The 24,417-nt window shown below is 38.0% G+C and overlaps 3 protein-coding genes across 3 annotated transcripts; all 3 read left to right on the plus strand.

Annotated features, from left to right (window-relative positions):
• The first annotated feature begins 165 nt into the window (after positions 1 to 165).
• LOC125190857 lies at positions 166 to 786 on the plus strand. Its single transcript, XM_048088267.1, has one exon. It carries the CDS (start codon positions 166 to 168, stop codon positions 784 to 786), a length of 621 nt encoding a protein of 206 aa, XP_047944224.1.
• An 11,325-nt stretch (positions 787 to 12,111) lies between these two features.
• LOC125190872 (receptor-like protein 9DC3) lies at positions 12,112 to 16,166 on the plus strand. Its single transcript, XM_048088290.1, has 3 exons — positions 12,112 to 12,124; positions 12,733 to 13,830; positions 15,421 to 16,166. Exons 1-3 carry the CDS (start codon positions 12,112 to 12,114, stop codon positions 16,164 to 16,166), a joined length of 1,857 nt encoding a protein of 618 aa, XP_047944247.1.
• Positions 16,167 to 17,822: 1,656 nt separating this feature from the next.
• LOC125201409 (DNA damage-repair/toleration protein DRT100-like) lies at positions 17,823 to 21,095 on the plus strand. Its single transcript, XM_048099500.1, has 5 exons — positions 17,823 to 18,383; positions 18,469 to 18,612; positions 19,043 to 19,114; positions 20,230 to 20,762; positions 20,842 to 21,095. Exons 1-4 carry the CDS (start codon positions 17,831 to 17,833, stop codon positions 20,754 to 20,756), a joined length of 1,296 nt encoding a protein of 431 aa, XP_047955457.1. The 5' UTR covers positions 17,823 to 17,830; the 3' UTR covers positions 20,757 to 20,762; positions 20,842 to 21,095.
• The last annotated feature ends 3,322 nt before the right edge of the window (positions 21,096 to 24,417 follow it).

A 24,417-nucleotide genomic window follows, 5' to 3' on the forward strand; every position in this document is an offset into this window, starting at 1 on the left:
TTCAGCACGGCATTTCACCCGCAATCTGATGGGCAATCCGAGAGGACGATCCAAACTCTCGAGGATATGCTACGAGCCGTAGTGCTCGACCGAGGCGGAAGTTGGGAGACCGTACTACCGCTAATTGAATTTGCATACAATAACAGCTTCCAAGCAACAATCAACATGGCGCCTTATGAAGCCTTATACGGAAGAAAATGTAGATCGCCGCTCTATTGGGATGAAGTTGGCGAGCGACGGGTGCTAGGACCCGATGCAGTCGAGGAAATGATTGAAGTCGTTCGACAAATTCGTGCGAGAATAAAGGAAGCTCAGGACAGACAAAAGTCATACGCTGACGTCCGACGGACCGACTTACAATTCCAAGCCGGTGATAAAGTCTTTCTCAAAGTGTCCCCGTCGAAAGGGATAACACGTTTTGGTGTTAAAGGAAAATTGAAACCACGTTTTATCGGGCCTTACGAAATTCTAGAAGGAATAGGACCCGTAGCCTATCGATTGGCGCTACCGCCAAGTCTTGCAAACGTGCACAACGTCTTTCACGTATCGCAGTTGCGAAAGTATGTGTTTGATCCAAAGCATGTGATTCACTACGAAGAAGTCGCGTTGAATTCCGACTTGAGCTATGAAGAGAGACCCCAAATGATCTTGGACCGGAAGGTTCAGAATTTGAGAAATAAATCCATTGCTAGCGTGAAAGTGCTATGGAGGAACCACGATTATGAAGAAGCCACATGGGAGCTTGAGGACAAGATGAAGGAACTGTACCCGGAACTTTTTCCATGAGGTACCAAATTTCGGGACGAAATTTCTTTTAAGGGTGGTGGAATGTAACGCCCCACTTTTTCAAACCCTAATTTTCGGGTTATAAAATTTTGCATTAAATGCCTTAAATGCTATGATATGTGAATTAATTGATGAGTGATTAATTGCATAGTGTCTATGTGACCTAATTGCGTATGAGAATTTTGATTGAGTTGAATAGTCAACTTGTTGAAATGTTGACGTGGCTATTGAATAGTCAAAGATGTGGAAAAATGATGTGGCCGTTGAAAGGTCAATACGTTGAGAAAATGGAGTGGAAGTGAAGAGATGATTGATCTGAATATGTGAATATTTGATGCGGAGAAATATAATTGTGGGGGAATTATTATTTATTTTGCTAAGGGATGAGTGAGAAAAATAATAGGAGCATTTCTTAAATCATGTGGAATTTTCGGCCATTATTATTATTTGGAGAAGAAATAATATTATTCTTGGATTTAATTATTTGTTTGGGATAATTATCCAAATTAAATCCAAAGTCCAAATACTCTATAATTCCTACATGGAATTTTCGAACTCCACCTTTGATTATTCCCATGAGATTTTCGAAAATCTCATATTTTGGAGAAGAGGGAATTATTTATTTATTTGATCCCTTATTTATTCTCTTCCATGAATAAATATAAATATGCTAAAATATCCTAGCATATCTTGCCAAATCTAAGAAGATATTGCATATCCTAATTAAATTAGGATTTGAAATTCAAATCCCTTGGAAGATTTGATTTTTACACGCCACTTTTGGCTATACTTGGGAGATTTGATTATTATTTTCTTGCTCCGTGATATATTATTCTACTCCGTGAAATATTTGAATTTAAATTATAGGCTAATTAAAAGCCTATAATTTTCGAAATCCCCATGATTCTCAACCAATTCAACGCCAACTACTCCTCAAATCTCTCCATATCTCTCCCAAATCTTTATTTAATTAATTATTGAATATTATTATTAGGTGACTCTATAAATACATGAGAAACCCTAACCCTAGAGATCACAAAACCGGCGCCCACTTCCCCATAAGTTTCGAAAATCTTCTCCCCACTCTCTCCAAGTTTTCTTCAAGTTTTCTTCAAGATTTCTTCATCAATTGAGAAGAATTCAAGTGAAATTCAAGAGATTATTGAAGAATCAAGACTAATTCCTTGTTTCTACCGTTCGTTCTTTTGGAAAAGGTACTTTAATTATTGATCTCCTCTTCTTCTACCGATTAATCGGTATTCTTGAGTCCACATGCATTTAGATGAGTGAAGGGGAAATAAAGTGATGAAATTTGGGATGCATGGATGTGTGTGTGTTTTTGACCGTGTGTGTGTGTGTGTGCACGCCTCGGTCGGCGTGCACAAGTGTGATGATCGTGTGCGTATGTTGTGTGTGTGGAACACTCATGCGTGACACGATTTAATGGTGAATTTGGAGTTGTTATTTGAATAAAAATGATATGCTAATCATACATTGATTTTGATTGATGATTTTGAAAATAATCGATGGGAAAAAGGGAAACGTGAGATCATGCATGATTTGAAATCCATGATTGAAACTGATTTGTGATACGCCTAATTTAAAGGTGATACTATCTAAATGCATGTGGACTCAAGAATACCGATTAATCGGTAGAAGAAGAGGAGATCAATAATTAAAGTACCTTTTCCAAAAGAACGAACGGTAGAAACAAGGAATTAGTCTTGATTCTTCAATAATCTCTTGAATTTCACTTGAATTCTTCTCAATTGATGAAGAAATCTTGAAGAAAACTTGAAGAAAACTTGGAGAGAGTGGGGGAGTAATTTTCGAAAATAATGAAGAGTGGGAGGCGCCGGTTTTGTGATCTCTAGGGTTAGGGTTTCTCTCCTATTTATAGAGTCACAAATAATATCCCAATAATTAATTAAATAAAAGATTTGGGAGAGATATTGGGGAAGTGGCGTTGAATTGGTTGAGAAGAAGGAGGATTTCGAAAATTATAGGCTATTTATTTAGCCTATAATTAAATTCAGATATTTTACGGAGTAGAATAATATATCACGGAGCAAGAAAATAATAATATTCTTCCCCAATTAATAGCCAAAAGTGGCGTGTAAAATCAATCTTCCAAGGGATTTGAATTTCAAATCCTAATTTAATTAGGATATGCAATATCTTCTTAGATTTGGCAAGATATGCTAGGATATTTTAGCATATTTATATTTATTCATGGAATAGAATAAATAAGGGATCAAATAAAATAACAAATAAATCCTCCCTCCTTTCTAGATGAGATTTTCGAAAATCTCATGAATATCCAAGGTGATAATTTCGAAAATTCCATGTAGGAATTATAGAGTATTTGGACTTTGGATTTAATTTGGATAATTATCCCAAACAAATAATTAAATCCAAGAAAAAATAGGATTTCTTTTCCAATAAATATGATGGCCGAAAATTCCACATTTTTTTTCAATAATGCTCCTATTAAATTCTCACTCATCCCTTAGGAAAAATAATTCCCCACAATTATATTACTCCGCATCAAAAATTCACATTTTCAAATCAATCATCTCTTCACTTCCACTCCATTTTCTCAACGTATTGACCTTTCAACGGCCACATCATTTTTCCACATCTTTGACTATTCAATAGCCACGTCAACATTTCAACAAGTTGACTATTCAACTCAATCAAAATTCCCATACGCAATTAGGTCACATAGACACTATGCAATTAATCACTCATCAATTAATTCACATATCATAGCATTTAAGGCATTTAATGCAAAAATTTTATAACCCGAAAATTAGGGTTTGAAAAAGTGGGGCGTTACATTCCACCACCCTTAAAAGAAATTTCGTCCCGAAATTTGGTACCTCATGGAAAAAGTTCCGGGTACAGTTCCTTCATCTTGTCTTCAAGCTCCCATGTGGCTTCTTCATAATCGTGGTTCCTCCATAGCACTTTCACGCTAGCAATGGATTTATTTCTCAAATTCTGAACCTTTCGGTCCAAGATCATTTGGGGTCTCTCTTCGTAGCTCAAGTCGGAATTCAACGCGACTTCTTCGTAGTGAATCACATGCTTTGGATCGAACACATATTTTCGCAACTGCGATACGTGAAAGACGTTGTGCACGTTTGCAAGACTTGGCGGTAGCGCCAATCGATAGGCCACGGGTCCTATTCCTTCTAGAATTTCGTAAGGCCCGATAAAACGTGGTTTCAATTTTCCTTTCACACCAAAACGTGTTATCCCTTTCGACGGGGACACTTTGAGAAAGACTTTATCACCGGCTTGGAATTGTAAGTCGGTCCGTCGGACGTCAGCGTATGACTTTTGTCTGTCCTGAGCTTCCTTTATTCTAGCACGAATTTGTCGTACGACTTCAATCATTTCCTCGACTGCATCGGGTCCTAGCACCCGTCGCTCGCCAACTTCATCCCAATAGAGCGGCGATCTACATTTTCTTCCGTATAAGGCTTCATATGGCGCCATGTTGATTGTTGCTTGGAAGCTGTTATTGTATGCAAATTCAATTAGCGGTAGTACGGTCTCCCAATTCCCACCGCGGTCGAGTATTACGGCTCTCAACATATCCTCGAGAGTTTGGATCGTCCTCTCGGATTGCCCATCAGATTGCGGGTGAAATGCCGTGCTGAAATTCAGTTGCGTTCCCAACTCGCGCTGTAGACTAATCCAAAATTTCGATGTGAACTTCGGGTCACGATCGGACGTAATTGTCACTGGAACTCCGTGCAATCGCACAATCTCCTTTATGTAGATACGAGCCAGCTTGCTCGATCCATGAGTTACCGGAATCGGTATGAAATGCGCACTCTTCGTAAGTCGATCTATAATCACCCATATTGCGGTGTTCCCACTTAGGGTCTTCGGCAAGGCCGTCACAAAATCCATGGCGATGTGCTCCCATTTCCACTCGGGTATCTCCAATGGTTGTAATTTTCCATGCGGTCGTTGATGTAATGCCTTCACCTGTTGGCAGGCTAAACAACGTTCTACAAATGCCGCGATATCTCTCTTCATGCCATTCCACCAAAAGGACTTTTTCAAGTCTTGGTACATCTTCGTACTTCCAGGGTGAGCAGTGTATGGAGTTTCATGAGCTTCACTCATGATCTCGCTCTTGAGCTCCTCGTTGTTTGGCACACACAACCTTCCTTCAAAGGTGAGGGCGTTGTCGGACTCCTCACTAAATTTTCCGGATTCACCGGTTCTCACTTCAACTCGGATTTCCTCTAGTTCCGCATCCATTCGTTGCGCTGCAACGATTCTCGTTTTCAGATCTGGTTTAACCACCAAAGTGGCAATTCGTCCTTCCACTGTTTCGGGTGCTCTTATCACTTCTAATCGCATTTTGCTAAACTCTCGTATCAAGCTCTCCTCTTCCGTTAGGAAAGTAGCTATTTGCGAATGATCTCTGCGGCTCAAAGCATCTGCCACTACATTTGCTTTGCCGGGGTGGTAGTTAATACCACAATCGTAGTCCTTCACTAGTTCGAGCCATCTTCGTTGTCGCATATTCAAGTCTCTCTGCTCGAAGAAATATTTTAAGCTTTTGTGGTCCGTAAAGATTTCACATCTCACTCCGTAGAGATGATGCCTCCAAATCTTTAGGGCATGTACCACTGCTGCTAACTCCAAATCGTGCGTCGGGTAATTCAACTCGTGTGGTCTTAATTGTCGCGACGCGTAAGCGATCACTTTGTTATTTTGCATCAATACGCATCCTAATCCAACCTTCGAAGCATCGGTGTAGACTACGTAATTCACTCCAGATTCGGGCACAGCTAACACTGGCGCGGTTGTCAACTTTTCCTTCAAGAGTTGAAAACTTGCTTCACACTCTGGGGTCCAATTCACTTTGACTCCTTTCTTGAGTTGTTGCGTCATTGGTCTCGCTATCTTGGAGAATCCCTCAATGAATCTTCGGTAGTATCCTGCCAAACCTAGGAAACTCCGAATTTCGTTTGGTGTTGAAGGCGACTTCCATTGTTGCACGGCTTCAACTTTGGCGGGGTCCACTCGGATTCCTTCTGCCGACACAATGTGTCCTAGAAAATTCACTTCCTTTAGCCAAAATTCACACTTGCTGAATTTGGCGTACAACTTCTCGGTCCTCAACGTCTCCAACGTGATTCGTAGGTGCTCTTCATGCTCCTTCTCGTTCTTTGAGTAGACTAGAACGTCATCGATGAAGACTAACACGAATTTATCCAAGTACGGATGGAATATTCGATTCATCAAGTCCATGAACACCGCTGGGGCATTCGTTAGTCCAAACGGCATCACCACAAACTCGTAGTGGCCATATCTTGTGCGAAACGCAGTCTTGGGTATATCCTCCCTTCGAACTCGTAGTTGGTGATATCCGGACCTCAAGTCCATCTTTGAAAAGACTCCTGCTCCTCGCAGTTGATCAAACAAGTCATCTATCCTTGGCAGTGGATACTTGTTCTTAAGAGTCAACTTGTTCAGCTCTCTATAGTCGATGCACATCCTCATCGATCCGTCCTTCTTCTTTACGAAAAGTACTGGTGCACCCCATGGCGAGACACTAGGTCTAATGAAACCTAAGTCCATAAGCTCCTGGAGTTGTATCTTTAACTCCTCCAACTCCTTTGGCGCCATTCTATATGGTGCCTTGGATACGGGTGCAGCTCCCGGTTCGAGGTCAATCGTGAACTCCAATTGTCGATCTGGCGGTGGTCCAGGTAACACTTCGGGAAAAACGTCGGGAAATTCTTTCACAACAGCAACATCTTCCATCCTCTCCTCGTTCTTCTCCTCTCCATGGAGGTAGACAAGATAGGCAGTTCGCCCTTTTTTCATCATTGCAGTCGCCTGCAGCGCGGATATGATGGCGGTTCGCCGGTTCATCGCGATTCCGTGGTATATGGTGGGTTCTCTTCCCGGAGCTTGTAGAGATATCTGCCTCTCCTTACAACGAATCGTCGCAAAGTTCGTTGTCAACCAGTCCATTCCCAGGATTATATCGATATCCTCCATTTTCATGACTCGCAAGTCGTGAGCAACTATCTTAAGTTCTCCCATAACAATTTCTATGTTCGAGCACGTTCTAGATATTTCTATCATTCCTCCTACTGGTGAGGACACCATCATTCTACGTTCAGATTCGCTAGTAGGCAAGCTCAAAGTATGCACACATAGTTCAGATATAAACGAGTGCGACGCGCCCGTATCAAACAACACAACAACAGGGGTGTTGAGAATTTCGCCCATACCTGTCAAATTCCCTTTCTCGCGTTCATCTTGCTCTTTCTTCGGCTTCTTCTGCTCCAACGCGAACGCTCTAGCTTGGGGAGGAAGTCTGGGGCGTTGAGGTTGTGGTTGTCGCGATGATGAGTCGCGATTTCCTCCAGATTCATTCTGCGGTGCCCTAGCTGGCTGACGGGATCCCTGATCGTTCTGCCTTGATCCCGATCCTCTTTTGTTATTTGGACACTCCCTAGAAAAGTGACCGTTTCCTCCACAAGTGTAGCACTTGATCACGTTCTGGTATCGGCATTCTCCGAAATGGTACTTAGAGCACACATTGCATTGTGGTGCCCTAGGTCGGTAGTCTCCTCTTTGGCTAGACGTATGCTGTCCTCCTCCGTGATGGGATCGATGCTGACTCGACTGGTGTCGCTTTCCATCGTGCGAATTCCTCTGCTCATCCCACTTCCGTTTCTCTCTGGAGTAGTGCGGTGGGGGTAACGACGAAGTAGCGATCTCCTTAGCTTTCTCCTTAGGCATTGCTGCCTCAATATCCAACGCGAGTGCCAAAGCTTTAGCGTATGTGAGTCTCCCTCGACTGGCCAACGACATCTTTATCTCGGACCTTAGTCCCTCGCGGAACTTGTCCGACAGCTTCTCGTCCGTGTCGACTTGATCAGGGGCGTATCGGGTCATGCTGTTGAGCGCTCGATCGTACTCTGTCACCGTCATGCGTCCTTGAGTCAGATTGTTGAATTCGGATGCCTTCGCTTTCCGGTAGCTTTTCGGTACATACTTGTTGTATAGCTCGGTCTTGAAATCGTCCCACGTCATTGCTTCCACTTGGCCTTGTGTCAAGGTCTTTATTCTTGTATCCCACCAAAAGTCGGCTGCCTCGGTTAGTTGATGAGTCACGCAACTCATCCGTTCCCTATCATTGCATCCCAAGATTGCGAAGATACGTTCTATCGCACGGATCCAAGATTCGGCTTTGGCCGGTTCTCCAAGTCCATCGAACACGGGCGGTTTCTGTTCCAAGAACAGCTTCACTACTTCCCTATTAACCGGGGGTGGGGGAGGCGGTGGTGTCGGAATCGACTGCGTCACACTCTCCTCACTTGAAGGTGGAGGTGTCGGTTGACGGTTATGGCGTCTTGGCGGCATTCTGATTTATCAACACAAGAATTATTTCCATGATTCCAACAATAGTCGCGTGGTATAGTTGAATAACAAGGTTCATGGTTCAATTGTTTTAGAGTATATGGCCAAGCGCAAGATATCAAAAGTTCGTCAAATAGACGGATTGCAAAGAGTAGTGTCAATCAACATTGTTACCAAAAATTGGCTGCGTCAAGGTTATCAAAAGATCAATGTTTCCATATCATCAAGGCAATTGCACTTAAGAAGCAATCGTACAATTTAAGTGGCGAGTACAGGGCGTCATAAGGTATTCAAGAATGGTGTTACGGTAAGAGGCATGATGTGATGGCATGTTATCATAGTGATAGATAATTTGTACCATGTACGAAAGGCAATCCATTGAATCAAAATAAATATCTCCCCATGGCATATTAATAAAAAAAAAACGTCGCCTCAAAGAGGTCTTAGTATCAAAAGCAGCAGAATAAAAGAGTAGCAAAATCATAAGGTAGAAAAATCAACAAATCAATCCAAAAACATGGGGGAAGCCAAAACAAATATTCCACGACTATCAATCCTAGTCGATATCGTTCATATCCTCCTCGGGGTCATCGTCCTCATCCATCTCCAAAGCAGGTCCTTCCTCGTCCGGTCCCTCATTCTCGCCATATTCACCAACATCTGGCGGCGGCGGAGTGATCGCACGCATATCCTCCACGTTTCCATGGATAATCAAAGGGTTAGCCGCATTAGCCTTAAGCCTTGGCCTATTAGGGACACGATCAACATGCGGCTCCTTATCGCGACGATACCTCCATCGGCGAGCTTGGCCTGGCGGATACTTGTGCGCTGGGGGACTAAGCGGCGGTCCATCCCTCGCAACTGCCATGGCTGGGAGTAGCACTCCTATTAGGCCGATTATATCGCCTCGAGGCTTATACTCCGGCGGACTGAACCACGTATATGGCAATGCAGCTTGGGCAGTCCATTCGCTCCAAGGACTCGGCAGAGTGTGGATCAATCTCGAGATCCCCGCGTGATGGGTAACTCCTCCATACGCGTATGCATCCATCCAACGATCGTAGAATTCGGTGACGTAGGTTAGGAGAAAGGACTTTCCATCCCACTCAAACTCTTGGTAGGTTTCGACAGGGAAAACCTTGTTCTTCGCGTAACGGTCGCGCATCGGTGCGTAATAATGATTAGGCATCTACAAAAGAAATCTCAGCATCAGAACAAGGATCGAAGAAAATATTAATAGTATATAAGATTTCAACTGATGCTGAGAGTACGATGGATATATATATATTTATATGTGTATGCGTCGAACGACGGAGGTGTGAAGATAATATCATATCAAGAAATAACGGAATTTCCTTTCCGTGCCAAAAGGTGTGTATATGTATATATATATTTTCGCGTTTCAACGCTTCGCAATTCGTTCTCATAAGTCGCTCGCCTCGTATTCGGCATTTGGTGCCTCCAAGTTCGATATTATCACAAAATTTTCATTCAAGACACGACTTACAACTAGGTATAGCAGCGTGCTCAAGTTCCTTCTCATAAAGGTCGTTCATCACATTTCACGCAAATCACAATCACATAAAATTGTCATAGAGTTTTATTGTTCAACTCATAACAGTCTCAACATATAATCACTTGCATAACAACATTTATTTTGCATAATCACATTTCGCAAATTTCACATGCAAGCATAATCATCACAATTTTCCAAATATCACAACAATCTCCCATTCGCTTCAACTTCCAATATTTCATAATTCAAATCAATATTCAAGAGATACTTGTTACCTCATTCATCGTGGTTGAGCGGAGACGAGTTGCGGTGTTGAGTCTTCAACGATTATCCATTAATCAATTTATACAACTTTCAAATTTTATTACAACAAGACTCTTGGGTCCAGAGCGAAAAGAACTGAGGCTCTGATACCAACTGTAACGACCCGCCCATTTAGGGTATAATAAATGCGGCGTTCGCTAACTAGGTAGACTTGAAGCATCAAAGATCATAAACTAGGGTTTCAATAGAAAGGGATTTGACCAAAGCATTAAATGAACAATTAAGTAGAGTAAGAATCATGCCCTAGCAAAGGAAACCATCAAAAGATTTATTGAAATAAAAGCTTAGCCAAGTTCTTCAAAAAGAATATTTCTAACTGTTCATATTCCAAAACATACCCACGAAAAGAAAGAATAGAAGTATTTATCCCAACAAAAGATCACATTTTTCATAATCAATAGCGGAAGCGACCAAGAAAGAAGTGAGGCTATGTATGAGGACACAACGACACCTTAAGTACCAACAGATCATCTTATTATTCTCTACTCAACACCGCCGCCCGCTCGTCACCACTCAACCTGCACATAAGGAAAACACATGCAGGGCTGAGTACGATAAACATACTCAATGGGCTCATTGCCGAAAACAGTTTTATCACAAATATAGTTATTATCATCATGCCATTTTCAAGTGTCCATCGGGGTTTTAACTTTAGAAAGACCCGAGGCACCAAAATATCTTCTTTCTCAAATATCACGGTCGCGCAACCATTTTTCTCATAGACGTTTACCATATCCTCATTCTACATGACAAGGACTGCGGCCGCAATCCAGGTCACTAGACCGGCCGACCCGTACGCCAGCACTCGGTCTAACATTGGTGTACACTAACCCAAGTAGAGTTTGCGGCTCTACAAGGATCCGAATTCGATTAAATCAATAGTGGCATAGCCACGAGGGATAGGCACGACAAAACAAATCAAGGCATGATAACATATCTTTCATTCTCATCAATATCATTTTAGGACAATGTCCTTATTTTAAAAGAAAGCCCACCTCGTAGGTTTAGCTCGATAGAATTCTCTTCTCCTCGTTTATCACGCTGAGAGCGCGAAGTATCACCTTTAAATTAGGCGTATCACAAATCAGTTTTAAATCATGGATTTCAAATCATGCATGATCTCACGTTTCCCTTTTTCCCATCGATTATTTTCAAAATCATCAATCATAATCAAGGTATGATTAGCATATCATTTTTATTCAAATAACAACTCCAAATTCACCATTAAATCGTGTCACGCATGAGTGTTCCACACACACAACATACGCACACGATCATCACACTTGTGCACGCCGACCGAGGCGTGCACACACACACACACACGGTCAAAAACACACACACATCCATGCATCCCAAATTTCATCAATTTATTTCCCCTTCACTCATCTAAATGCATGTGGACTCAAGAATACCGATTAATCGGTAGAAGAAGAGGAGATCAATAATTAAAGTACCTTTTCCAAAAGAACGAACGGTAGAAACAAGGAATTAGTCTTGATTCTTCAATAATCTCTTGAATTTCACTTGAATTCTTCTCAATTGATGAAGAAATCTTGAAGAAAACTTGAAGAAAACTTGGAGAGAGTGGGGGAGTAATTTTCGAAAATAATGAAGAGTGGGAGGCGCCGGTTTTGATCTCTAGGGTTAGGGTTTCTCTCCTATTTATAGGGTCACAAATAATATCCCAATAATTAATTAAATAAAAGATTTGGGAGAGATATTGGGGAAGTGGCGTTGAATTGGTTGAGAAGAAGGAGGATTTCGAAAATTATAGGCTATTTATTTAGCCTATAATTAAATTCAGATATTTTACGGAGTAGAATAATATATCACGGAGCAAGAAAATAATAATATTCTTCCCCAATTAATAGCCAAAAGTGGCGTGTAAAATCAATTCCAAGGGATTTGAATTTCAAATCCTAATTTAATTAGGATATGCAATATCTTCTTAGATTTGGCAAGATATGCTAGGATATTTTAGCATATTTATATTTATTCATGGAATAGAATAAATAAGGGATCAAATAAAATAACAAATAAATCCTCCCTCCTTTCTAGATGAGATTTTCGAAAATCTCATGAATATCCAAGGTGATAATTTCGAAAATTCCATGTAGGAATTATAGAGTATTTGGACTTTGGATTTAATTTGGATAATTATCCCAAACAAATAATTAAATCCAAGAAAAAATAGGATTTCTTTTCCAATAAATATGATGGCCGAAAATTCCACATTTTTTTTCAATAATGCTCCTATTAAATTCTCACTCATCCCTTAGGAAAAATAATTCCCCACAATTATATTACTCCGCATCAAAAATTCACATTTTCAAATCAATCATCTCTTCACTTCCACTCCATTTTCTCAACGTATTGACCTTTCAACGCCACATCATTTTTCCACATCTTTGACTATTCAATAGCCACGTCAACATTTCAACAAGTTGACTATTCAACTCAATCTCAATTCCCATACGCAATTAGGTCACATAGACACTATGCAATTAATCACTCATCAATTAATTCACATATCATAGCATTTAAGGCATTTAATGCAAAAATTTTATAACCCGAAAATTAGGGTTTGAAAAAGTGGGGCGTTACATGGTCCGTCAACAACATCAGCAACCACTGCAGATGGATTGGCATTCGCTGCAACAACGAGGGATCTGTCTCTGGGATTGATCTCCCCTTTGCAGGCCTTGCAGGGACATTGGAACTGTTCCATTTCACTGCATTGTTGAATCTCACCACTTTCAACCTCAAAGGGAATGCTCTCAACGGCTCCATACCAGCTGCTCTTGGCAACCTCACAGGCCTCACTCTCTTGGACCTCTCCACCAATCGGTTTTCCGGTGCCATTCCACCAGAGATCGGCCGCTTGACAGAGCTTCAATACCTGAGCTTCTCCGACAACCTTATGGTTGGTGAAATCCCATATCAGATTGGCAATCTGAGGAAGGTGCGCTTCTTGGATTTGGGCTTAAATCACTTTAAATCTCCTGACTGGTCTAGATTTCCCACATTCCCTTTCCTCACTCACCTTAATCTTTGTTTCAATAAACTCAACTTGGAATTCCCACACTTCATCACCACATGTCTCAACCTTACTTTCCTTGATTTGTCTGAAAACAACTTCACAGGCCAAATTCATGAATCATTGTTCACCAATTTGGTCAAACTTGAATATCTTAACCTCACCAACAACAGGTTACAAGGCCCCCTGTCACCAAATATCACTAACCTCTCCAAGTTGAAGGATCTTCGCCTCACCGACAACTTCTTCTCTGGCAAAATTCTTGATTCAGTAAGCCTTATTCCAAACCTGCAACTTCTGGAGCTGTACAAGAATTCATTTATAGGAGAAATCCCTCCTTCTATAGGCCTACTCACGAATCTCCGAACTCTAGACCTTCGAATGAACAAATTCAATTCTTCCATTCCCCGAGAGCTCGGCCTGTGTAACAAATTGATCTACTTGGGTTTGTCCGGTAACTCACTCTCGGGGCCATTGCCGCCATCCTTATCAAATCTGGGCAATCTCTCTGATTTGAGATTATCTGAGAATAGCCTGACTGGTGAAATATTGACCTCTTTCATCACGAGTTGGAGAAAACTAAACACAATAATAATTGGAGACAATGAATTCAGTGGGAAACTTCCATCAGAAATAGGCTTGCTCACAAACCTCGAGTATCTGTATCTCTATAATAACTCGTTTTCAGGAAGCATCCCCCCAGAGATAGGAAACCTACAAAATTTGAAGATGCTGGACCTTTCTATCAATAACTTTTCAGGTGAATTTCACATGCAATGTAGTATTAATTTGCAACTTGGCATGTCCTTAGTGGATTTCTTATTCTTTTTATTGAGAGTTTGCAACGATCATCAGTTTGACTTAAAATACTTGTTTCAAAATAATGCAGCCCAGTACTCATAAATATGCTATTAAAATGCTATGCATCTACGTTTTTAAAAGTAAAGATTTCTTTTATTTAGTACTCCCTCCGTCCCCTATTAGGAGTCACTCTTTGACCGGGCACGGGTTTTAAGAAATGTAAAGAAAAGTTGGTTGAAAAAGTTAGTGGAATGTGGGACCCATTTTTTTATATTGGTTTTATAATAAAATGTGAGTGAATTGAGTTAGTGGAATGTGGGACCTACTTACTATTTATGGTAAAAATGAAGTGTGACTCTTAATTGGGGACGGACCGAAATGGAAAAGTGTGACTCTTAATGGGGGACGGAGGGAGTATATGCTTATTTAACTTTAATTGTAGGTCCAATACCAATACCATCCATCATTGGAAATCTTTCAAATTTGCTGGTCTTGCATCTCCCTTCCAACAAATTAAATGGTGAGCTCCCATTCTCCTCTGCAACTTGACATTCATTAAATAATCTTGTTGGGCATTTTTATAACTCTTAGAATACATAGCATCATATGTCATTTCTATAATAGTTTTTGTTATAATAATTTCCTATATGCAAGCTAGGCAGATTGGACTTGAATTTCATTACTCTGGATATTAACACGAATAATCTAGATATATTAGTACACAGACATTGAAAAGTTCATACATTAGGGTGAATAGTGATAGACTAAAGTTCAATTTTGGTCCCTTTATATTTGTTCTAAAATTCTTTTTGGTATCATACATTAAGTTTGTGACCTTTTGGTCCCTAACAAATGATGCTAACTTTAACATTCTGATTTTACGGGAATAATTTCATGAAAGATTGGTCACCTTGACAACTGACATTTAGATTTTGTGTGGTAAAATGTTAATATCTAACGCAGATAACCGCCATATTGTTACTATAAATTTGATTTATATCCTTCTTTTATCATTCAAATAAATTGTTTGAAGGTCCAATTCCATCTACAATCGGAAATCTTTCAAATCTGATGGGCTTGTATCTCTCTTCCAACAAATTAAATGGTGAGCTCCCATCCTCCATCAGCAACTTGTCGCAGTTGTATTATCTTCTTCTCTCAAACAACACTTTGGAAGGAAGATTGCCACAGTGCTTTGGGAACTTCAGCGGGTCTTTGACCATCTTTCATCTAAACCAAAATCAATTTAGTGGCCTCATTCCATCTACCTTTACTAAGAATTGTAGTCTTTTGTCCATCAATTTGGGTAATAACAAATTCAACGGACGATTACCTAATTCCTTAGTAAATTGCCGAAGTCTAAGGGGTCTTGACCTTGGAAATAATAGAATACAAGATGAATTTCCCTTTTGGATGGAAGGCCTTCCCAAGCTTAAAGTGCTAGTGTTGAAGTCTAACAAGTTTGATGGCAACTTATCACTTCCTTCACCAATGAAACCTCCATTTCCTATGTTACAAGTTCTAGATATATCCCATAATGCATTTGTAGGCTCTCTACCTGAAAGATATTTCAAGAATTTCAGAGCAATGATAGAGGAAAAGCAAAGAGAGGAAAAATATGACGACGACAATGGCTATTATCTAAGTTTTGTGGATATGATAGTCACATTGAAAGGTCAGGATCAGTTGTTGAATAGGCTACTTGATACCTTCACAACAATTGATCTGTCCTCCAATAGATTTTCTGGTCGTATTCCACATTCCATAGGTAATCTTAAGATTCTCAAATATTTGAACCTATCACACAATAGTCTCGCAGGACATATACCTTCAACTCTTGGAAACTTGAGTGATCTTGAATCGTTGGACTTGTCAACAAACAAACTGGATGGAGAAATTCCAAGTGAATTGACAAGGTTGACATTTCTTGCGAAATTAAACCTTTCAATGAACAATCTTGTTGGGCATATACCACAATCCAACCAGTTCTCCACATTTGACAATGATTCATATATTGGAAATTTGGGATTGTGTGGATTTCCGTTGACGAGAAAATGCAATGATGAGAATGGGCCAACGATAAACCCCGCATATGAGAAAAGCAACAACCTATCTTTTATGCAAGAAGTTGGCATATCAATGGCCTTTGGTTTTATTTTCGGATTCTGGGGAGTTATTGGTTCTTTCGTACTAAAGAAATCATGGAGATTTGCATTCTTCAATTTTTTTGATGCTGTTGGAGATTGGCTCTACGTTAGGAGTCTTGTGCTTGTATCCAAATGGAGACGGACCTAAAATAAGGTACTAATCACTTCATACCTTCAACTTACCATTTTGATGTTGACTTGAGTTTTCATTAAATGTTATTAGCAGTAAATTATATGGAAATAGTACGACTTTTAACCAATATTTATTTTACTAAAAAGAAAAATTTGAACCATTTTGGTCCCTTTTATATCAATTGTGCACACACGGTTGACGCATTTTGATGCAGTTCCAGCAAATGACGTCAAATTCACGTCGAAAACGTTGATTGTGTTGGAATGACTTGAATTATGGCGTCAAATTCACGTGATGCTTGCGGAACAGGTTGAGGAATCAAAGTCATCGTTGTGCTATGATGTTCGATGGACCATCGGACATCATTTAAGTTACGAAATTGTCCTTTTATTTGTTTCCCAGGCTTTTTTATTGTACTTTTGTTACTTCCTTCTGAATTGGTATTGTTTCAAACCACTGATAAATAATGGATTTCATTGTGTTTTCTCCATCAGATATGGAAGTCGATTAACAATTGGGATTTGAATTGTGGGATTTTCCTCTTACTTGTTTCCTCTATCAATTTCAAAAATGGAATAAAATTTAACCGTTTTATAGGCAGAGTACTGAACAGTTCTTTAAGACCTTCTGCCCAAATCTTGTAGGGCAGAAAATACAAGTTGAAATTGTTTTTCAGTTAGTCGTGGACAGAAAGATTTTTCAGGTACTACACCCAAAGAGATTGTAAGCTCTAATAATCTAATATCACGGAAGCCCAAAAGATAAACATATAATTTGACCCAAAATAAAATTTTATTTTGTTTACCAAATAATTTCTCAAGGCCTAATGATTAGAATACAAACTTGGGGTCATTTTCTTTTCCATGCACTATCTAATTTTACAAAGGCCCAAAAGATTAGTAGACAATTTGTCCCAAAATAATTCTACTTTCAAGGTCCAAAATAGTGAATTGCATCGTCAAGTCAAAAAAAGTTTGGTTTGAATTGATTAAAGAAGCTTTCCCTAATTTCAAATAATGAGACACCAAATGCGACTTTATACTTCAAGTGGGACTTGATTACATGAGCTTCACTCGTTTTGCAGTTAACTTGACATGGAAAAGTAGCCAATATTTTTTCAAATGCAACAACTATTTTATCATTATACTTCAAATGCTACAATAATTTTATCTTTGAATGTATTCAAAGTAGCCAATTTTTCCTCTTAGCCCCAATCACAGTCCAAGTCAGTGGATTCCATATTCTGCTATTGGTTTCTACTCACAATTATTATTAAATTAATATATAAAAGTAAGATCACATTCTATTAACTTTTTACCATCCACTTTTCTCAAAAAGTCAAACAATTTGTTAAAATGTGCACCGATAAAATATGGGACATCTATTGGGGATCGAATGGAGTATATGTTAGTTTTATGATAAAATTTGAGTAAAATGAATTAATGAAATGTAAGATATTATAACCAAAATTAGTAAAAGAGATTTAATCATAGAAATCTGAAAATGATAATATGAGATATTAATGGAGAACGAAGAGAGCAAAATTGAACCGAAAAGCTCGACTCATTTTTTAGTGGGACTTGACTTTTGAAAATATTATTTTAGTTTTGAATAAAAGGGCATCTCCTAGGCTTCTTATTTCCCAACATCACAACACATAGCTCTCTTGCATCTACAATATGGAGGGAGTTTCCCCATTTTTCATACTTCCTCTTCTTGTATTGTTTTCTTGTCTTAGCCTTGCTACTACTAATCAACTCTATACTGATGAGTTTCCACTTCTTGCTTTTAAATCCCTCATCACTTCAGATCCTTCCAATATATTGAAAAAAAATTGGACCGCCGGAACCTCTGTTTGTACATGGTTCGGAGTTACTTGTGATTCACCTCATAATAGGGTGACTCATTTGGATCTCTCGGATATGGGACTCGGAGGTAGCATTCCACCAGAAATTGGAAATCTTTCTTTTCTTGTTTCTCTAAATTTAAGTGGAAACTCTCTTCATGGTTACCTGCCAAAGGAGGTTTGCAGCTACAACAACCTTCCAAGACTCAAAGAACTTCAGCTATCCAATAATACTTTGGAGGGAGAGATACCACTGAGTTTGGGTGAATGTCCACAGCTTGAGATTCTTGCCTTGTCATACAACAACTTTGTGGGACATGTGCCTGCACAAATTGGGAACATTACAAGCCTTAAGAGATTACGCATTTATGACAACAATCTAAAAGGTGTGATCTTATATTTATAGCAAGAATCTATGTACACATTATATGTTATGATCATTACACTTACCTATTGAAATTAATTGTACAGGTACTATTCCCAAAGAGATTGGTCTTTTGAATAAATTGGAGTTGATGCGTTTGGGCTTTAACGAACTCAGTGGAGCAATCCCAAACGAAGTTGGGAACATGACAAGCCTTTCTGACTTATCGCTATCGAATAATTCTTTAAGTGGTATATTTTATTTCACAAAATTAAATCTTTTATCTATAATATATAAGTTCACAGCATATAATATGCATGTACAATTTTAGATTTAAAGATATTTGATTTATATCCTTCATTCCTTCTCATGTTTCAAATAAATGGTTTGAAGGTCCATTAATATGCATGTACAATTTTAGGTCCATTAATATGCATGTTTCAAATAAATGGTTTGAAGGTCCATTAAAATATCTACAATATATAAGTTCACAGCATATAATATGCATGTACAATTTTAGATTTAAAGATATTTGATTTATATCCTTCATTCCTTCTCATGTTTCAAATAAATGGTTTGAAGGTCCATTAATATGCATGTTTCAAATAAATGGTTTGAAGGTCCATTAAAATATCTACAATATATAAGTTCACAGCATATAATATGCATATACAATTTTAGGTCCAATACCATCAACCATTGGAAATCTATCAAATCTGAAGCACTTGGTTCTTCGTTTCAACAAATTAAATGGTGAGCGCTCATCCTCCATCTGCAACTTGAATATCTTGCATAATCTTGTTGGGCAAATAATTCATTTGAATATTTACTCACATACAAGATGTCATAGTAGTACTATGTAATGCCAATATATAAATCTCAAAATGCCTAAAATATTAGTATGTCATTTCTAGAGCATTTTGTTATAGTGATTCCCTACATGCCAGCTAGAACATGAATTTCATTCCTCCGGATACTAACATAAATACTATGGATACGATAGGACACAAATGAGTCGGAAAATGTTAACATCTAATGCAGACAAGATAAGATAATAGACATATGCTTGCAATGAGTAAAATTCATCCATGTAACCTTCGATACAAGAAATTTTGTTTACCCTTCTTTAATCTTTCAAAAATTGTTTGAAGGTCCAATTCCATCTGCAATCGGAAATCTTCTGATTTTGGAGTCCTTATATCTCTCTTCCAACAAATTAAGTGGTGAGCTCCCATACTCCATCTGCAAGTTGTCACACCTTTCTTATCTTCTTCTCTCAAATAATACTCTGGAAGGAAGACTGCCACGATGCTTCGGAAACTTCAGTGGATCTTTGACCATCTTTCATTTAAACGAAAATCAATTTAGTGGCATCATTCCATCAACCTTTTCTAAAAATTGTAGTCTTTTGTCAATCAATTTGGGTAGTAACAAATTCCACGGACAATTACCTAAATCCTTAATTAATTGCCGAAGTCTAAGGGGTCTCGACATTGGAAATAATAAAATACAAGACAAATTTCCTTTTTGGATGGAAGGCCTACCTGAACTTCGAGTGTTAGTGTTGAGGTCTAACAAGTTTGGTGGTAATATGTCGCTTCCTTCACGAACCAAGTTTCTATTTCCAAGGTTGCAAGTTTTCGATGTGTCTCATAATGAATTTCAGGGCACTCTACCTCAAAGATTTTTCAACAATTTCAAAGCAATGATTGAGCCGGTAGAAATTGAAAATGATTACTTTCTAGATGACTTGGAGATGAGGCTCTTCTTGAAAGGCCAGGATCAATTAATTAAGAGACTATTGGAAACATTCACAGTAATTGACTTATCCTACAATAAATTTAATGGAACTATTCCACCTTCCATAGGAAATCTCAAGATTCTCAAATACTTGAACTTGTCCCACAATACCCTCATGGGACATATACCTTCATCTCTTGGAAACTTAAGTGAACTCGAATCGTTGGACTTGTCAACAAACAAATTGGATGGTGAAATTCCAAGTGAATTGACAAGGTTGACATTTCTTGCGAAATTAAACCTTTCAATAAACAATCTTGTTGGGCAAATACCGCGATCCAATCAGTTCTCCACATTTGAGAATGATTCATATATGAGAAACTTGGGATTGTGTGGACTTCCGTTGACAAGAAAATGCAAAGATGAGAATGGGCCAACGATAAACCCCGCAGATGAGAAAAGCAACAACCTATCTTTTATGCAAGAAGTTGGCATATCAATGGCCTTTGGTTTTATTTTCGGATTCTGGGGAGTTATTGGTTCTTTCTTACTAAAGAAATCATGGAGATTCGCATTCTTCAACTTCTTTGATGATGTTGGAGATTGGCTCTACGTTATGGGTCTCATGCTTGTATCCAAATGGGGACGGACCTAAACTAAGGTACTAAAAAGAAAATTTTGAACCATTTTGGTCCCTTTTATATCAATTGTGCAAACATGGTTGATGCATTTTGATGCAGTTCCAGCAAATGATGCCAAAAGCGTTGATTGTGTTGGAAGGACTTGAATTATGGCGTCAAATTCACGTGATGCTGGCAGAACAGGTTGAGGAATCAAAGTCATCGTTGTACTATGATGTTCGATGGACCATCGGACATCCTTTAAGTTACTAAATTGTCCTTTTATTTGTTTTGCGTGCTTATTTTTTTGTAATTTTGTTACTTCCTTCTGAATCAGGGTTTCAAACCACTTATAAATAATGGATTTCATTGTTTTTCAATCGGTTTCAGATATTATTGATAAATTTTAGAATTTAAGAAGCTAGGGTTATGTGTTTTCTCCATCAGCTTCTGTGGCGATGTGTTGTGATGAGATATGGAAGTCGATTAATAATTGGGATTTGAATTGTTTTCATAAGAAGTGCAAGAAAGAAAATTGTGTGCTTTTTTCAATTTCAAAATGGAACAAAATTCAACCGTATCATAGGCAGAGAACTGAACAATTCTTTAAGACCTTCTGTCCAAATCTTGTAGGGTAGAAATCAAGTTGAGTTGTTCTAAACCTTATGACATACTTACACGGTTACTCCGTCCCTTCACGATTGATTGACACCGTTTGACTCGGTCGAGTATTATGAAATGTAATTGAAAGTGGATAGAAAAGATTAGTGGATTATGGGATGAGTTAGTGGAACATGGAGTCCATTATTAAAAATAGTAAAAAGTCGATTGACAAAAAAAGAGTAATCATGGACCGAGAGTTGTTATGTGATTCACATTAAAGTCTTGTAAAGTCAATTATGTTTCAAATTAAATCATTTCTCTCCAAGAAAGTTGTTATCCCATTATCATCGACTAACCATTCCACACGACAAACTATGTCGTAATTCTTCCTCTAATTGTAATAATTTTTAAATAAAAATTAGGCATGCGTTCAAGTTGCAACTGCCCTCATTTTTCAGTGGGGCAACAAAAGTTTGGTAATTTTACACTTTGCAGTTGACTTGAATTGACTATAAAAATACTCCATGTGTCCCATTAAAATAAAATGTTTTTCTTTTTGAATTGTCCCATTAAAAATGAAACATTTCCTAAAATAGAAACAACACTATCTTTATTTTTTCTTCGTTCTTACTTTACTCTCTCTTTATTAACTCACAGAACAACACTATATAAAATCTCGTGCGGAAAAGTTTTATATTTATTGGGACGAGGGAGTATTATTTTAAATTTAAATGTTGCCAGTTTTTTCTTCTTAGCACATCATTACAATTAACACTCTGAAAATCATACACTTTGAAGTTGACTAAGAAAATGTTAATGGAGAGGTTTTCAGATATATTTGTGGAATATATTATTATAATTTTGATCATAAATAGGCAAATGAAGCAGAGTAGATAGACAAAAACATCAGCCATGAAAACAGCATACCTTTTTCTTACATATCTTTCTCTCCTAACACTTTGTTTGTGTCCTTCAAGAGCAGCCACAAGTGAAGCAGAGGGTTTGATGAGATGGAAATCCAGCCTATCATCTTCTGCTTCTCTCGAGTCTTGGTCCGTCAACAACATCAGCAACTACTGCAGATGGATTGGCATTAGCTGCAACGACGAGGGATCTGTCTCTGGGATTGATCTCTCTGGTGCAGACCTTGCATGATGCAAATGAACGGAGAGGTATGAGAATGACTGAACTGGTAGATAAAAAGAACTCAACAAATTGAGAACTTCAGAGTATAAAACTCAATGTAAAAATATATATTCAAAGTCTGTCTTTTAAGATCAACAATGAAGTCTTTATATAGGCAAAGAAAATCCTAAACTTATGGAAAGAAAATAACTAAAAAGATAATAAGCAAAAATAACTAATATTTTTTCCATCTCCTAATTCTATTAACTAGGAAATAAATAAAACCAAAAATATACTTTTCTTAGCCACTAAGTTTTATATTCTACAACTGCATCATTGCAGGGACATTGGACCTGCTCCATTTCAGTGCATTGCGGAATCTCACCACTTTCAACCTCAATGGGAATGCTCTCAACGGCTCTATACCAACTGCTCTTGGCAACCTCACAGGCCTCACTTACTTGGACCTCTCCAACAATGAATAGGCTTGCTCATAAATCTCAATTATCTGGATCTCTATAATAACTCGTTTTCAGGCGCCATCCCACCAGAGATAGGAAACCTACAATATTAGTGGAGGCTGGACCTTTCAATCAATAACTTTTCAGGTAAAATACCTCAAGTCATAAACCGATTTCACATGGAACTTGGAAAACAATGCTTTATATTCCTTGGCAATATATAAATTTGCAACGATCAGTTTGAATTAAATACTTTTCAAAAAGAATGCAATGCACTCATAAATGTGCTATTAAAATGCTATGCATCTACGTTTTTAAAAGTAGAGAATTTTGATTTATATCCTTAATTAACTTTAAATAAATTGTTTGTAGGTCCAATACCATCCATCATTGGAAATCTTACAAATCTGTATTCCTTAGATCTCTCTTTCAATAAATTAAATGGTGAGCTCTCATCCCCCATCTAACTTGACATTCATCAAAATAATCTTGTTGGGCATTTTTATAACTCTCAGAATACATAGCATATTATATCATTTTTATAATTGTTTTTGTTGTAATGATTTCCTATAATGTTATAGTTGGACCTGAATTTCATTACTCTGGATATTAACATGAATAATCCATATATGTTTGAACACGGACATTGAAAAGTTCATACATTAGGGTGAATAGTTATATTTGCGGGAGTTATTTGAAAATTATGCTAACTTTATTTAAACATTCTGATTTATGAGAGTTATTTCATGATAGATTGGTCATCTTGACAACTGACATTTTGATTTTTATGATGTCCCTCTAGCGGTGAGCAAAAAAATCGGAAACCGAATATCTGAACCGAACCAAACCAAACCGAAATTTTGAAATTCGGTTCGGTTCGGTTTTAAAATACAAAATTTCGGTTTTTCGGTTCGGTTCAGTTTCGGGCGGAAAAATAATCGAATAACCGAAAAACTGAATTATATTTTAAATATAAATATTTTATATATATCCTATTAATTTAATGTATTATACTCCCTCTGTCTCATTAGAAATGCAACGTTTTCCTTTTTGGGTTGTCCCATTAAAAATGAAACGTTTCCTAAAATGGAAACATTACTCTCTCTACTTTTTCCTCTCTCCTACTTTACTACTCTCTCCATCAACTCACAAAACAACACTGCATAAACTCTCGTGCCGGAAACCAAATGTTTCATATTTATTGGGACGGAGGGAGTATTATATATAATATATACTATATTGTTTTAATATATTCTATATAATAATGTATTATACATATATTCTATTAATTATATAGTTTATATATATATATATAGGGTAGTGATCAAATGAGATTTATTAGGCTAAATGAGAAATGAGATGCAATAACAGCCACTCATTTTTATTAAATGAGTGGTCCAGATTTTGCCACACAAAAAATATTTTTAGATTAATTTATTATGAAAGGGTATAATGGTCAAAAAACCAGATACATACGCTTCAAAATTTTCCATCAAATTCGCGAACG

The sequence above is a fragment of the Salvia hispanica genome, chromosome 1 (genome assembly GCF_023119035.1).
Source record: "Salvia hispanica cultivar TCC Black 2014 chromosome 1, UniMelb_Shisp_WGS_1.0, whole genome shotgun sequence".
NCBI lineage: Eukaryota > Viridiplantae > Streptophyta > Magnoliopsida > Lamiales > Lamiaceae > Salvia > Salvia hispanica.